General features: G+C 53.7%; 1 protein-coding gene across 1 annotated transcript; it reads right to left on the bottom strand.

Annotated features, from left to right (window-relative positions):
• Window positions 1-760: 760 nt before the first annotated feature.
• On the bottom strand, window positions 761-10,376 carry SSC4D (scavenger receptor cysteine rich family member with 4 domains). Its single transcript, XM_049904852.1, has 10 exons — window positions 10,211-10,376; window positions 8,550-8,585; window positions 7,991-8,296; window positions 7,286-7,363; window positions 5,870-6,184; window positions 4,324-4,401; window positions 3,684-3,755; window positions 3,265-3,576; window positions 2,376-2,453; window positions 761-1,717 (listed from the first exon to the last, which is right to left on the bottom strand). The coding sequence occupies exons 1-10, from the start codon at window positions 10,374-10,376 to the stop codon at window positions 1,401-1,403; spliced, it is 1,758 nt and encodes a 585-aa protein (XP_049760809.1). The 3' UTR covers window positions 761-1,400.
• Window positions 10,377-11,898: the final 1,522 nt, after the last annotated feature.

Genomic DNA, 11,898 nt, shown 5'->3' with positions numbered 1-11,898 from the left:
GGAGATGTGATGACAGATTTAGAGGTGGGAGTGATGCTACTGGTGACTGGAAGGAGGCCAGGAGCCAAAGAATGAGCCTCTAAAAGCGGGAAAAAGCAAGGAGAGAGATTCTCCCCTGTCTCCATAGGGAACCATCTCTGCTGACATTGTGAACTTAGCCCAGTGAGACCCACTGTAGACTTCTGACCTCAAGAAATGAAAGATAATACATCTGTGTTGTTTTAAGCCACTAAGTCTTTGGCAATTTCTTACAAGAGCCATAGACATAGCCTGTGGTCTTGACACTGGACAGTTGAAACTAGCAAGTCACCTATCCTGGGGCTGAAAGAGATGTTTTTGGAAAGATCGCTTACTTCTCTCTGGCTGGAGTGGAGCGGAGCGGAGCAGAGCAGAGCAGAGCAGATCTGTTTGATACCTAAGGCCAGTCCTTGGGGAAGCCCCTATTAGCTCTTCCTTATCTAATTTTCTGCCTCCAGAATTTTTTCTCCTCTAGTGACTTCATCACCTCACTATGTGACTTTGAGCCAGCCCCTTCCTTTGGCTGGGCCTTGGTGTCTGTCTACATAAAATGAAAGAGGGAATGAGCTACAGGCCACTCTAGGGGCCTCCCAGGCCTGACACTGTGAGTCAGCAATTCCAGGATGTGCTAGGCCTGCTGAGATCACCCTGGTGATGCTCTTGAACTACCTTCCATCCCTAAGCCAGTTTCCTCCAGGGAATGCCCGATGCCACATATAATGCCCAAACACTGACTTCAGTTTAAAGACAGGGAGGACAATGCTTTATTGACCTTGGCACTGAGGAATGGGTGGCTACAGGCCCCCAGGGTTCTTTGCTACTGCAAAGTGGAGGCTCTCTGGTGGGGGCAGCATAAGTGGATCTAGCTGCAGGAAGGGGCCACTGTCCCTGCTTTGGCCCCCTCAGTCCCCTTGTCCATCCAAGCACCATCTGAGCCCAGGCCCTCATGGAACGGGGCAGGGCAAAGAGCTGTGGGCTTCTCTGCCTTCCCTATTTTTGGGGGTCCCAAGATGGGGGAGGGATATAGAGATTCCCCCTTTACAGACAGCCCCTGAGCCTCCTGGGCCTGGGTCCAGGAAGAAAGGGTCAAGGGTGCCCCACCAGAGAGAAGGAGTTAGGAGTCATTTCCTTTGCCCCATTTTCCATTCGGGTTGAGCAGAATCTGGGAGCTTTCATTGAATTGGGCCCACAATAGCTGATGACAGGCTGAGGTCACACAAGTTGATGGGGATAGAACCAGGCTCCCCCACACATCAGCACAGTCTGGGCAGGCTCTCTCCCCAGCAGGGAGAGAGGGGCAGAGTGCAGGAGGAGGGCTTCCTGGGAGAGGAGGGGCAGGCCACAGCAGAGTCCCAGAAGAGGTGGTCTGCAGAGCCGCTGGGTCACGACAGCCGGCACAGGACACTGGCATCCTCGCTGTGGTCACAGTTGTGGGCATCCCAGGGGATGTGAGAGCAGAGCAGCAGGATGGTCTCATCCCCACGGCACTTGACATTGTCCAGGAGGATAGGCCCTCGGCCTGGGCCAAAGTGGGCCTCGCCAGGGGCCGCCAGGGCCTCGCCACAGCCCAGCTGGCGGCACAGGACACCGGCTGCCCGAAGGTCCCAGGCATCATCGCAGACAGTGCCCCACCGCTGCCCTAGGAAAAGCTCCACACGTCCCTCACATCTGTGGGCGCCGCTGGACAGACGCAGATGCCCTGTGTGGGAGAAGGTGTAGGGCTGGAAGGGGCTGGGCCAGGCCAGGCCACTCCTAGGCTAGATCAAGTAATGGTAGGTAGAGTAGGCAAAGGGCAGTGGTCTGAGACACAGAACTGCCCTCAAAGCTGCTGTGAGGGCAGACCAATGAGACTAAAGAAGGATAGCATCAGCCCAGACTCAAACTCCAATGACTGGAAGGGTACAATGATTGTACCCAGTATGTGTGGGGTACTTCATGTTTGCTCTGTCCTTAGTTCTCTGTTTGAAATTACAACACCTCAACCCCAGGCCAGCTCATTGGAGACTGTCATTATGTCTCATTGTGTCCCCTGAAGGTCATCACCTCCCACTCCTACACACACACACACACCACAGACTGAATTCTTTCACTGATCTCAGGACAAGATCTCCAACCCCTCATTTTGATCCTACCTCTAGAGACTCTCTAGAAAGCTCTAGCTTAAAGCCCACCTCCCTTTTTCTGGACACCATACCCCTGATAATGAGGCCTGAGACCAGTACAAAAGGACAAGGATTCAGGAAACCGGTGCAAATCTGCAGAGCTGTAAACCCCCAGGCTGTGACCTCCCTCAATCCAAGCCCTTCCTAATCCCAATCGATGCCCCCACCTCACTCCTGGGGCCTCTAGGCACCTACCGTCCCTGGGCCGAGGAGTGGGCACCTGGGTGGTCTCAGAGCCATCCTGCTGGACCTGCAGTCCCAGCTCCTCTGGGCCTGGCTCAGCCAAGGGCAGAGAGAAAGAAGTGGTAGTCACATTGGGTACCATGTTCCTTGGGGCCAGGTAATCTACCCTCCCGAAGGAAGCTTGTTCTGGGGACAGAAAGGACTTCATAGGATTCTGCACTGCTCCCCACCTCTTGAATCCGAAACGGGGTTTTGCTTCTTTGGCCCTGGAGCTCAAAGCAGAACCTTTGAAGCCTAGCCCTTTGTGGCCAAGGCTATGGAGGGGGGCACGGAATGAGTGTGAAGATCTCAATTCCAACACCAATCAGTGAACAGAAACATTTTAAAAACTCGTGTCACCCCTTTCCATTGACTTGTCCCAAAAGTCAGGCGCTCCCTGAAGTCTGATTAACTTTGCCAACTAGAGCTTGACCGGTCCTTGACTCAGCAAACAGCAACAACACTCCGACCCAAGCCCCCACAAACTCTTACAGACGTTACACTGTTATCTCACCAGGCCTGGCTTTAGGCCTCACCTCGGGCCCGCCCAGCCCCTCACTCCCCGGCTGCCTCCGAGCCCAGCGCCCCACCCAGGTCCCACCCGACTCCAGCACTGCAGAGGGAGGCCCTTTCCGACCCCGCCCGGCCCCGCCCGGCGCCACCCGGCCCCGCCCGTTCGCGCAGCCGCAGAGCGCGCCGCCGGTAGGACTCCTCCTTTCCCTGCGGAGTGTGCGTCCTCACGTCCTCACGTCCACACGTCCTCACGTCCTCACGTCCACACGTCCTCACGCGCGGCCCCGCCCATCCCTCAGCTCCTGCCCTGCCCCGCCCGCGCCGCAGTGCACGCCTGCGCGTGCCTCACCTACGCAGAGCGCGCCCGCATCCTCATGGTGGCCGCAGTTGTGCTGGCCCCAGCCCAGGTGGAAGCAGTCGTTCAGGCGGGCTTCGGTGCCGGCGCAGCCCACGTTGTCCAGCAGCACCGGGCCGCGGCCGTAGCCGAAGTGGCCGAGGCCCGTGGCGCCGAGCGCGGGCCCGCAACCCGCCTCACGACAGGCCACACGGGCGTCCGCGAAGTCCCAGTCATCGTCACACACGGTGCCCCAGCCCCCGGCGTAGAGCACCTCCACGCGGCCGCGGCACGGGCCCGGGCCGCCCACCAGCCGCAGCCGCCCGCCTGCGGGGCGCAGAGACCCGCGGCCAGAGGGGCTGCTGGCTCCCAGTCAAAGCCCCGGCCCCCCCTTTACCCCCCCTCCCCGGTGGCACCCCGACTCCGCCACTTACTTTTCTTCCCCGCGGCCCAGGCACTTGTGAGCAGTGCGGTCTCCCTGGAAGGCTGGGCCCCAGCTCCGGTAGCTGCGGAGACAAGGCGTCTAGAACGTTTGAAGGGGACAAGGAGGCCAACTTGCCTGAAGCAGAACACAGGGGCCTTTCTTGTACCAGACGCACCCCACACTCAACCTCAATCCCAGAGTCACCATGTTGTCCTGCCTGGAGTGGGGTCGTCAGGAAACTTAACTGGAATGAATTGAATCCTAATTCCGGGCATTAATTTCAATCCCAATTATTATTCCAGTCCTATTGCCAAACGCAGGTCTCCCCTTGATTCAGCCCTTTTTCTCAAACCCCATCACAAGGCCTCTCAATTTTCAGTCTCAGCACCAACCCAAATTTTAATTCAAAGCTTTAAAGAAATGTCTGAATACCCACCCAACTTTCTAGAGCTCTGTGGATTTCATCCTTGCTCTGTCTGTTGATCTGTTCTTTTGCCCACCTCTTTACCATCTGGCTAAAACCCTGGCCTGGTACATTAGGGCCCCCTGACCTTGGTCTGCATTTCCAAGTTCTGGAGCAGCTGACTCAATTCCCAGCCCCACCCATCTTGCCCTCACCACTCTACCCCTGGAGGGCTGCACTTCCTTACCCAATGGCTCTGTGTGCCCAGCCCAGTCCTCTCTTGTGGCTGAGGGCAGCGGTACTGCCAGAGTGGGGGGACCCAGCACTAGAGCAGGAGAGGAGGGAAGGATCAGAGGCCAGTCTGGTTCCCCCTCAGCCATTGGGCTTTTGGGGAGGATGGGAGGGCCTCCTTGGAAAAGACAACAGATTTCACTTCCAGGGAGGGGCCCAGCCCCAGCTGGGGTCCAAGGAGATCTGCCTAGCTTTGAATTTACTTGTGCTGCACAAATGTACAATGCTTCACAGTTTAAGAAGGCTTTCACAGACATGCTTTCATTTCTCTTCAGTGTTTTCATTCGGCATTGTGTCATGGGACACATTGTTCTCAGCATGTGTCCCATTCTGAAACCCAGGACATGGAGATACAGAAGGCCTTACCTGCCAGGGAGGGACATCTGCAGTCTTGAGAAGTTTGCAGGACAAGCCTCATTATCAAGAGTCTTGTTCATGAACAAGACATTGTTATTATATGTATATATTTTTAAATAGTGCTAGAAAGGGCAAGGGGTATGCCCAATGCCATGCAGTGAGGTTAGCCAAGGCACCACCCTGTGACAATGGATAAGCCTGTGCCTTTCTGGGCCTCAGCTTTCCCACCTGTAAACTGGGAATAATGAGCTAGGAGGAATCATGGGCAAGCCCTTAATATCTTCTAGAGTGAAGTCCACCTGAGAACTGACATTATTGGCCCTATTATTCCTACTTGTTGAAAAAATTTCCCACAAATGGAGAGGGGCCAGGTGGGGAGGAAATAATAGCGCATCAGGGTTACAGAGGACTGTGTTCCTGTTTTGGAGACATACCTGGCTTACATGTCACAGACTTATTAAGTATTTCTAAGCCAATACTATTGTTATTTTAATCTGAAGTAGTATTCAATGAAGAGTACTGGGAGATTGCTAGGTACTTCTGGAGTTTTGGTAGGGCAAAATTGCAGTATTGTCACAGTTGTAGAGTGTACCACAAGAAGTAGTGGGATATTGTGGGGAGTACTGTAATAATTGGAAACCCTGGTGGCATCGTGGTTTAGTGCTACCGGTGCTAACCAAAAGGTCGGCAGTTCAAATCCACCAGGTGCTCCTTGGAAACTATGGGGCAGTTCAAATCTGCCCTATAAGGTAGCTATGAGCTGAACTCCATGGCAACGGTTTTTTTTTTTTTTTTTTTGGTATTGTAATATTCTGAGGCACTTCTAGAGCAGCATTGAGATATTAAAAGTAAATTTTGGGTTTTCCTAGGAAGCAGCAAACCCGTTGCCATGGAGTCGATTCCATCTCACAGAGATCCTACAGACAGGGTAGAACTGCCCCATACGGTTTCCAAGGAGTGGGTGGTGGCGAACTGCCGACCTTTCGGTTAGCAACAGCAGCTCTCAACCACTGCGCCACCAGGGCAGCCAAAAGCCCCCCAACCCCCGCCCTGACACCTCTTCACCTCCTCTAGCTGTCAGGGCTAGCCCCAAGGGCCGCGGCCCCGCCCCGCCCCGAGGCCCCGCCCCGCCCCCAAATCCGCACCTGCGCAGAGCGCGCCGGCGTCCTCGTGATGCCCGCAGTTGTGCACTCCCCAGCCCAGACTCTGGCAGGCTGCTAGGCGGGGCTCGCTTCCTTCGCACTGCACGTTGTCCAGCATGATGTGCCCAGTGCCGTAGCCGAAGAAGGCGTTGGTGGTGGCGGCCAGAGCCGCCCCGCAGCCCAGCTGACGGCACACCACCGCGGCGTCCGGCAGCCCCCAGTCGTCGTCGCACACGGTGCCCCACAGGCCGCCATGCAGGATCTCCACTCGGCCCTGACATGGGCCTGTGCCCCCGACCAGGCGCACACTGCCCTCACCTGGTGAGGGAGGGCAGGGGGCATCTCCCACAGAGCTCGGCCTCCCTCCAGAAGTGCGTCTGAACAGCCACTCACCCAGGGTGCTCCAAGCCCTCCGCATATCCACAGTTCCCGGTGCCCCAGGACCTAAAACTCAGGGGGATCTGCTCCCCCTCTTAGCCCTAGTGCCCTGCCTCCTCGCAGTCCAGATTGGGGGTGGTTTGTGGGACCACAGGACAGGTCAGTTGATTGTGTCACTCCCTGCCTAAAGCCAACCCTCCCTCGTCCAGCGTGTGCCGCTTTATCGTTTACCACTGCCTGGTGGAAACCCTGGTGGCGTAGTGGTTAGGTGCTTGCTATGGCTGCTAAGGAAAGGGTCGGCAGTTCGAATCCGCCAGGCACTAATTGGAAACTCTATGGGGCAGTTCTACTCTGTCCTGTAGGGTCGCTATGAGTATCGACTCGACGGTGGGTTTGGTTTTTTTTTTTTGGATGTAAGCTCCGTCACTGCTCAAAGTCCAGCTCCAACAGTCCTTCCTCCATGAAGCTCCCTAATCTCCTCCTAATAGATGGGACCCTCTTCCTTCTCCAGGTTTTCTTGCCTCTTTATCTGTCCCTCTTGTGGGGCACTTTTCATTTTCTTCTACATCATCATTTTTGGACCCAATTTACCCATTGGAAACCCTGGTGGCGTAGTTGGTTAAGTGCTATGGTTGCTAACCAAAAGGTCGGCAGTTCAAATCCCCCAGGTGCTCCTTGGAAACCCTATGGGGCAGTTCTACCCATTGCTGTCAGGTTGATTCCGGCCCTATCTGACTCTCCATTAGACTAAGCTCCAGCCCCCACACCTACCTCTCCAACGTTTTGCTGACTTTATTTTTAATCCTCCCACAGAGTGATTGTGTCCTTATTTCTCTATCCAGACTGTGAGCTGCCCGAGGGGCTACAGAGGGTCAGGGTAGGGTGGGGGAATGACCAAGTTTGCCCATTTGTAATTCCTCTCTTTCCACTGCCTAAGGTTGGACCCTCCCTGGATCTATCTCCAAAGACCCAGGCAGTCCCCCTCATTACTCTTACTTATCTCCAAAGACCCAGGTAGTCCCCCGCGTTACTCTTACTTACCTTTCCCATTCTGGGAGGCTGTGGGGACAGCTCTGCTGGTTAACATTTTCCTTATTGGGGGCTGCGTGGGCAAGAACTCTGAGAAGGAAGCAGGGCGGAAGGGAGGAAGATCCATGGATCTTTCTGGTCTCCATCCTCACACCTATAGGGTGTGTGAGGGGCAGGGACACGGACCCCTAAGGCTCTGGCCACACAAAGGGTCAAAGCCAGGAACTCTGAGTCCTGAGCACTTCTAACGCAGTAGTTCTTAAAACAGCATCAGCATCACTTGGGGGACTTGTTAAATGTGCACATTCCCAGGTGCCACCCCAGACTTAGTAAATCAGAAACTCTAGGGATGGGGCTGTAATCTGTGTTTTTGCAAGCCTTTCAGGTGGTTCTCTTGAAATCTAGAACCATTGCTCTCAAGGTCAAAACCTCTCAAGTTTTCCCTGCAGTGCGATGCCAAGTGGAGCTTAAGGCCAGTGTGGCCCCAATCACCTGGTTTTAAAAATGGGAAAGGGGGTCTACTGGGCAATCGAAGCCATGCATGGAAGCGGTGATGCTGGTTTTCTTTCAGCATAAGGTCACGCTGACACCCGTGCAGCCCCTGGCCCGGTCTTCTGCATGAAACAGGATTACCACTGGGAAGTCCCTTCATTTATCTAGCCTGCAGCCCTGCTGCTTCCCACAGTCTGCCCTCCCAAGACTCAGGCCTCTGCTCACCATCACACAGGACAGCCACGTCCTCGTAGTGAAAACAATTGTGGACGCCCCAGCCCCGGCTGCCGCATTCACTCAGCGCAGCTTCCTGCCCGTGGCACTCCACGTTGTCCAGCAGGATGGGACCCCAGCCCTGGCCAAAGGCTAAGGGCCGGGGCACCGGCAGCGCCAGGCCGCAGCCCAGCTGGCGACACACCACATTGGCGTCCACCACGTCCCAGTCGTCGTCGCAGACACTGCCCCAGGAGCCACTATGCAGGACCTCCAGGCGCCCCCGGCAGCGACTCGGGCCCCCCACCAGCCTCAGCTCTGTGGAGAGGGTAGAGCTGGCAGTAGGGGGATCACTGGGCCCAACCTAGGGGTTGCCCACCTTGCCGTGAAGCTGTGGGAGACTTGGGATCAGTCCTTCTGGGCCTGATTTCTCCCTTGTGTAAAAAGGGAAGGCCGGAGCAATCCCTTTGAGGTGGGGGCCTCTAGAGTAATGCAGGGCTTGTTAGTCTCTCCTTGACATCTTCTGAGAGTCTGAGTGAGGGGGTCAGGGAGGGAGGGCAGGGGCACCTACCTGGAAAGGGCAGTGGAGTGGGCTGTAGGGCGCTAGCTGAAACAGAGTGAGGAAGACCATTGGTGCCTCTGCCGTCTACGAGAAAGGGCTGCCAGCCTCAGGAACACAGCACTGCCCCCGCACAATGGTCCTCACCATCATCCCCCTCCTTTTTGACTCTACTACCCCTGCTTCTCAGAAGCTCCATCATCTCTTTCCTTGCCTGTCCCCATCAGCCTCGCTGCCTCACATCTTTTCCATTGGCCCACCCGCAGCCCCAGAAAGGTGTGTCTCAAACACAGATCTGCTTATCTTACCCCACTTCTAAATCGTTAGTGCTGCCGGTGCCTGCAGGATAAAGTCCTGGCCCTGGAGTCTTCTCCACAAAGCATCCTAGTGTCTTCTGACCAGCTTCCCCTTACTTAACCTCCCAGCAGTCTACTGCACCTTATCTCCTCTGCTTGGACTGCCCTGCTGGCTAACCTGGCTCATTCCAGCCCTGCCCACCCTTCAAGACCTGGCTCAGAACCCCTTCTTCTAGCCCTCAGCTGGAAGTGCTTTCTACTTGGAAGAGTTGCATGGGCACCATGTATGTGCCCCTTTCAGGGCCTCTGCCTGGTGAGGTGGGCATACCTATCTCACCTGTGTCCCGCAGGGCCCCCTGCTCACAGCTGATTACTCAGCAGGTGCTCGGGTACCCAAAAAACCCAAACCCACTGCCATCGAGTCGATCCTGACTCATAGTGACCCTACAGGACAGGGTAGAACTGCCCCGTAGAGTTTCCAAGAAGTGCCCAGTGGATTTGAACTGCCGACCTTTTGTTTAGCAGCCATAGCACTTAACCACTACGCCACCTCCACCAGGGTTTCTGGATGCTCAGTAGCTCCACCTTAAAGCTTTGTGCTTCACTGTGATTTCCTCCCAAAGAGTCCTTCTGCATGAGCTATCACATAGATGCATGCCAGGCACTGTGCTTATTGCTTTATGTGCTTTGCCTCACTTAATCAGTGGGACAATTTATATGGATGGGGAAACTTCAGGTATAGTGAGGTTCTCCAACTTGCTCAAGGCGACAGAGCAGATAAAGGCTACAGCTGGGATTCCAACCCAGACAGTCACGGTCTTATTCACACACAATTCTGAGCACTTGGCCTGAGAGGGGAGGTGGGGAAGAAAAATGGGGACTCTGGCCTAGCACACAAAAATTTAAAGCTGGGTAACTGCCCCTTATTGTGCATAGGGTATTAGAGTTCTCAGACACTTTCACACATATTACCTCATTGACTCCTTACAACTACCCTCTGAGGCACATACTAGTGTACCCATTTCATAGGTGAAGAAACTGAGACACTGTTTCTTCTTTCTCAAGGTCAGGTAGTCTAGGTCATTTGATTCCATCTATCTTCCCAGCTGCCTCTCAAACAGCCACTGGCGAGCCCATTCTCTTTCTCTCTTTCCAGTGGTCCCTAACTACCCACACTCTGTATATTTAGCCCTCGCCTGTAGCACTGAGTCCCCCAACCTCAGACCCTCAGCTTTCATCAACCCTGGGCAGAGATCAGAGCTGGAAAGAACATTGCAAACCAGCTCATCCACAACCCACCTCCCACCATAATTTTATAGCTGGGAAAACTGAGAGCCAGAAAAGGGGAGAGTCAAAGATTGGGGTGAAAGCACTCACCCAGTGGCAGGAGGAGGAAGAAGGACAGGGCTGGGGGAAGGGGTGAAGGGGCAGTGCTTCCATCTCCTGGCCTCCACCCCCTGCTCTTCTCAACTGGCTGGGGACCAATTCTCATCTCTGTTTCCTTGTGTGTCCAGCCAGTAGATGGCCTTTCAGATGGTCCCATCAAGGGGCCGTGGAGAAGACACAGATGGAACATCTGGAATTAAAGATCCCCAAGACATTACTTCGGGCTGGAGGGGGGCAGTGAAAGCTTCAGGGGGAAGTGACATTTCCACTTGAGTTTGGTGTTCTGAGTACAGACCACAGCATGGGCAACAGCTTGGAGCTGAGAAAGACAGGAGCATGTATGGAAACTAATGGGGAGTTGGATTTGGCTGGAGCAACAACCAAAAACCAGTTGCTGTTGTGTTAATTCTGACTCATGATGACCCTGTGTGTGTCACAGTAGAACTCTACCGATAGAGTTTTCAATGGCTGATTTTTTGGAAGTAGATCACCAGGTGCCTCTGGGTGGACTTGAACCTCCAACCTTTTGGTTAGCAGCTGAAAGTGTAAACTATATGCACCACCCAGGGACCCCTGGAAAGAGTATGTGAAATCAAGAAGCAGAAACGAGGTTGGGGAGTTGACTGGGCCCAAACGATGACAGACCCGTGCAGCTGTGCTGAGGGCTCAGCGTTCATCCTCCAGGGTGGCATATGCCAAAGCTTGGCAACCCATATAATTTTAGGGGGAAACATAGATCTGTTTATGTTACCCCACTGCTAACTTCCTTAGCCGTACCCACAGGTACTATCCCAGAGTCGTAGCTGCAGAGCCTTCTCTTCAAAGCCCTCTAGTATCTTCTGATCAGCCTCACCTTACATTTTAATCTCCCATGTGGTGGCAACCCAGATAATTTTAGGGGAATATAGATAATATTGATGGCACTGGGGTTTGGGGTATAGACAATACAGTTATTGCTTTAATTTCATTGGTTTTCTTTTTTTTTATGCATAAAAAACCCCAGTGCCGTCGAGTTGATTCCGACTCATAGCGACCCTATAGAACAGAGTAGAACTATCCCATAGAGTTTCCAAGGAGCGCCTGGCAGATTCGAACTGCTGACCCTTTGGTTGGCAGTTGTAGCACTTAACCACTACGCCACCAGGGTTTCCTTTTTATGTATAGTGGCTTCTGTTTATATCAAGGCAGCATTTTGTTCTGTTGTGTGTGGGGTTGCCATGAGTCGGAGCCAATTTGATGGCAACTAACAACAACAATTTACAGGAAAAGATTCTGGTTTTCCGTTTCTTGGAACAGTATAAAGTTTCCCTTTAAAATTAAAGTCAAAAGACATGAGTCAGTTTAAAGAAAAATATTAAGAAAATTGTAGTTCACGTGGCTGGAAAATAGTAAAGGGCTGGGGGATTAACGCTATTTGGAATATTCTCCCCTTTTGGTGTGGGAAGCCCTTGAAGAGTCTCTGGGTAGCACAGATAGTTAAGCACTCGATTATTAACCAAAAGGTTACTGGTTTGAACCCACCCAGAGGCGCCCCGGAAGACAGACTTGGTGATCTGTTTCCAAAAGTTCACAGCTCTGAAATCCCTATGGAACAGCTCTACTCTGGGATCGCGGTGAGTTGGAATCAACTCAGTGACAACAAACAGCAACAACACTGAAGTATACATACGGAAAAGCAT

Source organism: Elephas maximus, chromosome 12 (genome assembly GCF_024166365.1).
Source record: "Elephas maximus indicus isolate mEleMax1 chromosome 12, mEleMax1 primary haplotype, whole genome shotgun sequence".
Taxonomy (NCBI): Eukaryota; Metazoa; Chordata; class Mammalia; order Proboscidea; family Elephantidae; genus Elephas; species Elephas maximus.
The sequence above is the reverse complement of the archived record's forward strand: the minus strand, read 5'-3'. Positions and strand labels throughout refer to the sequence as shown.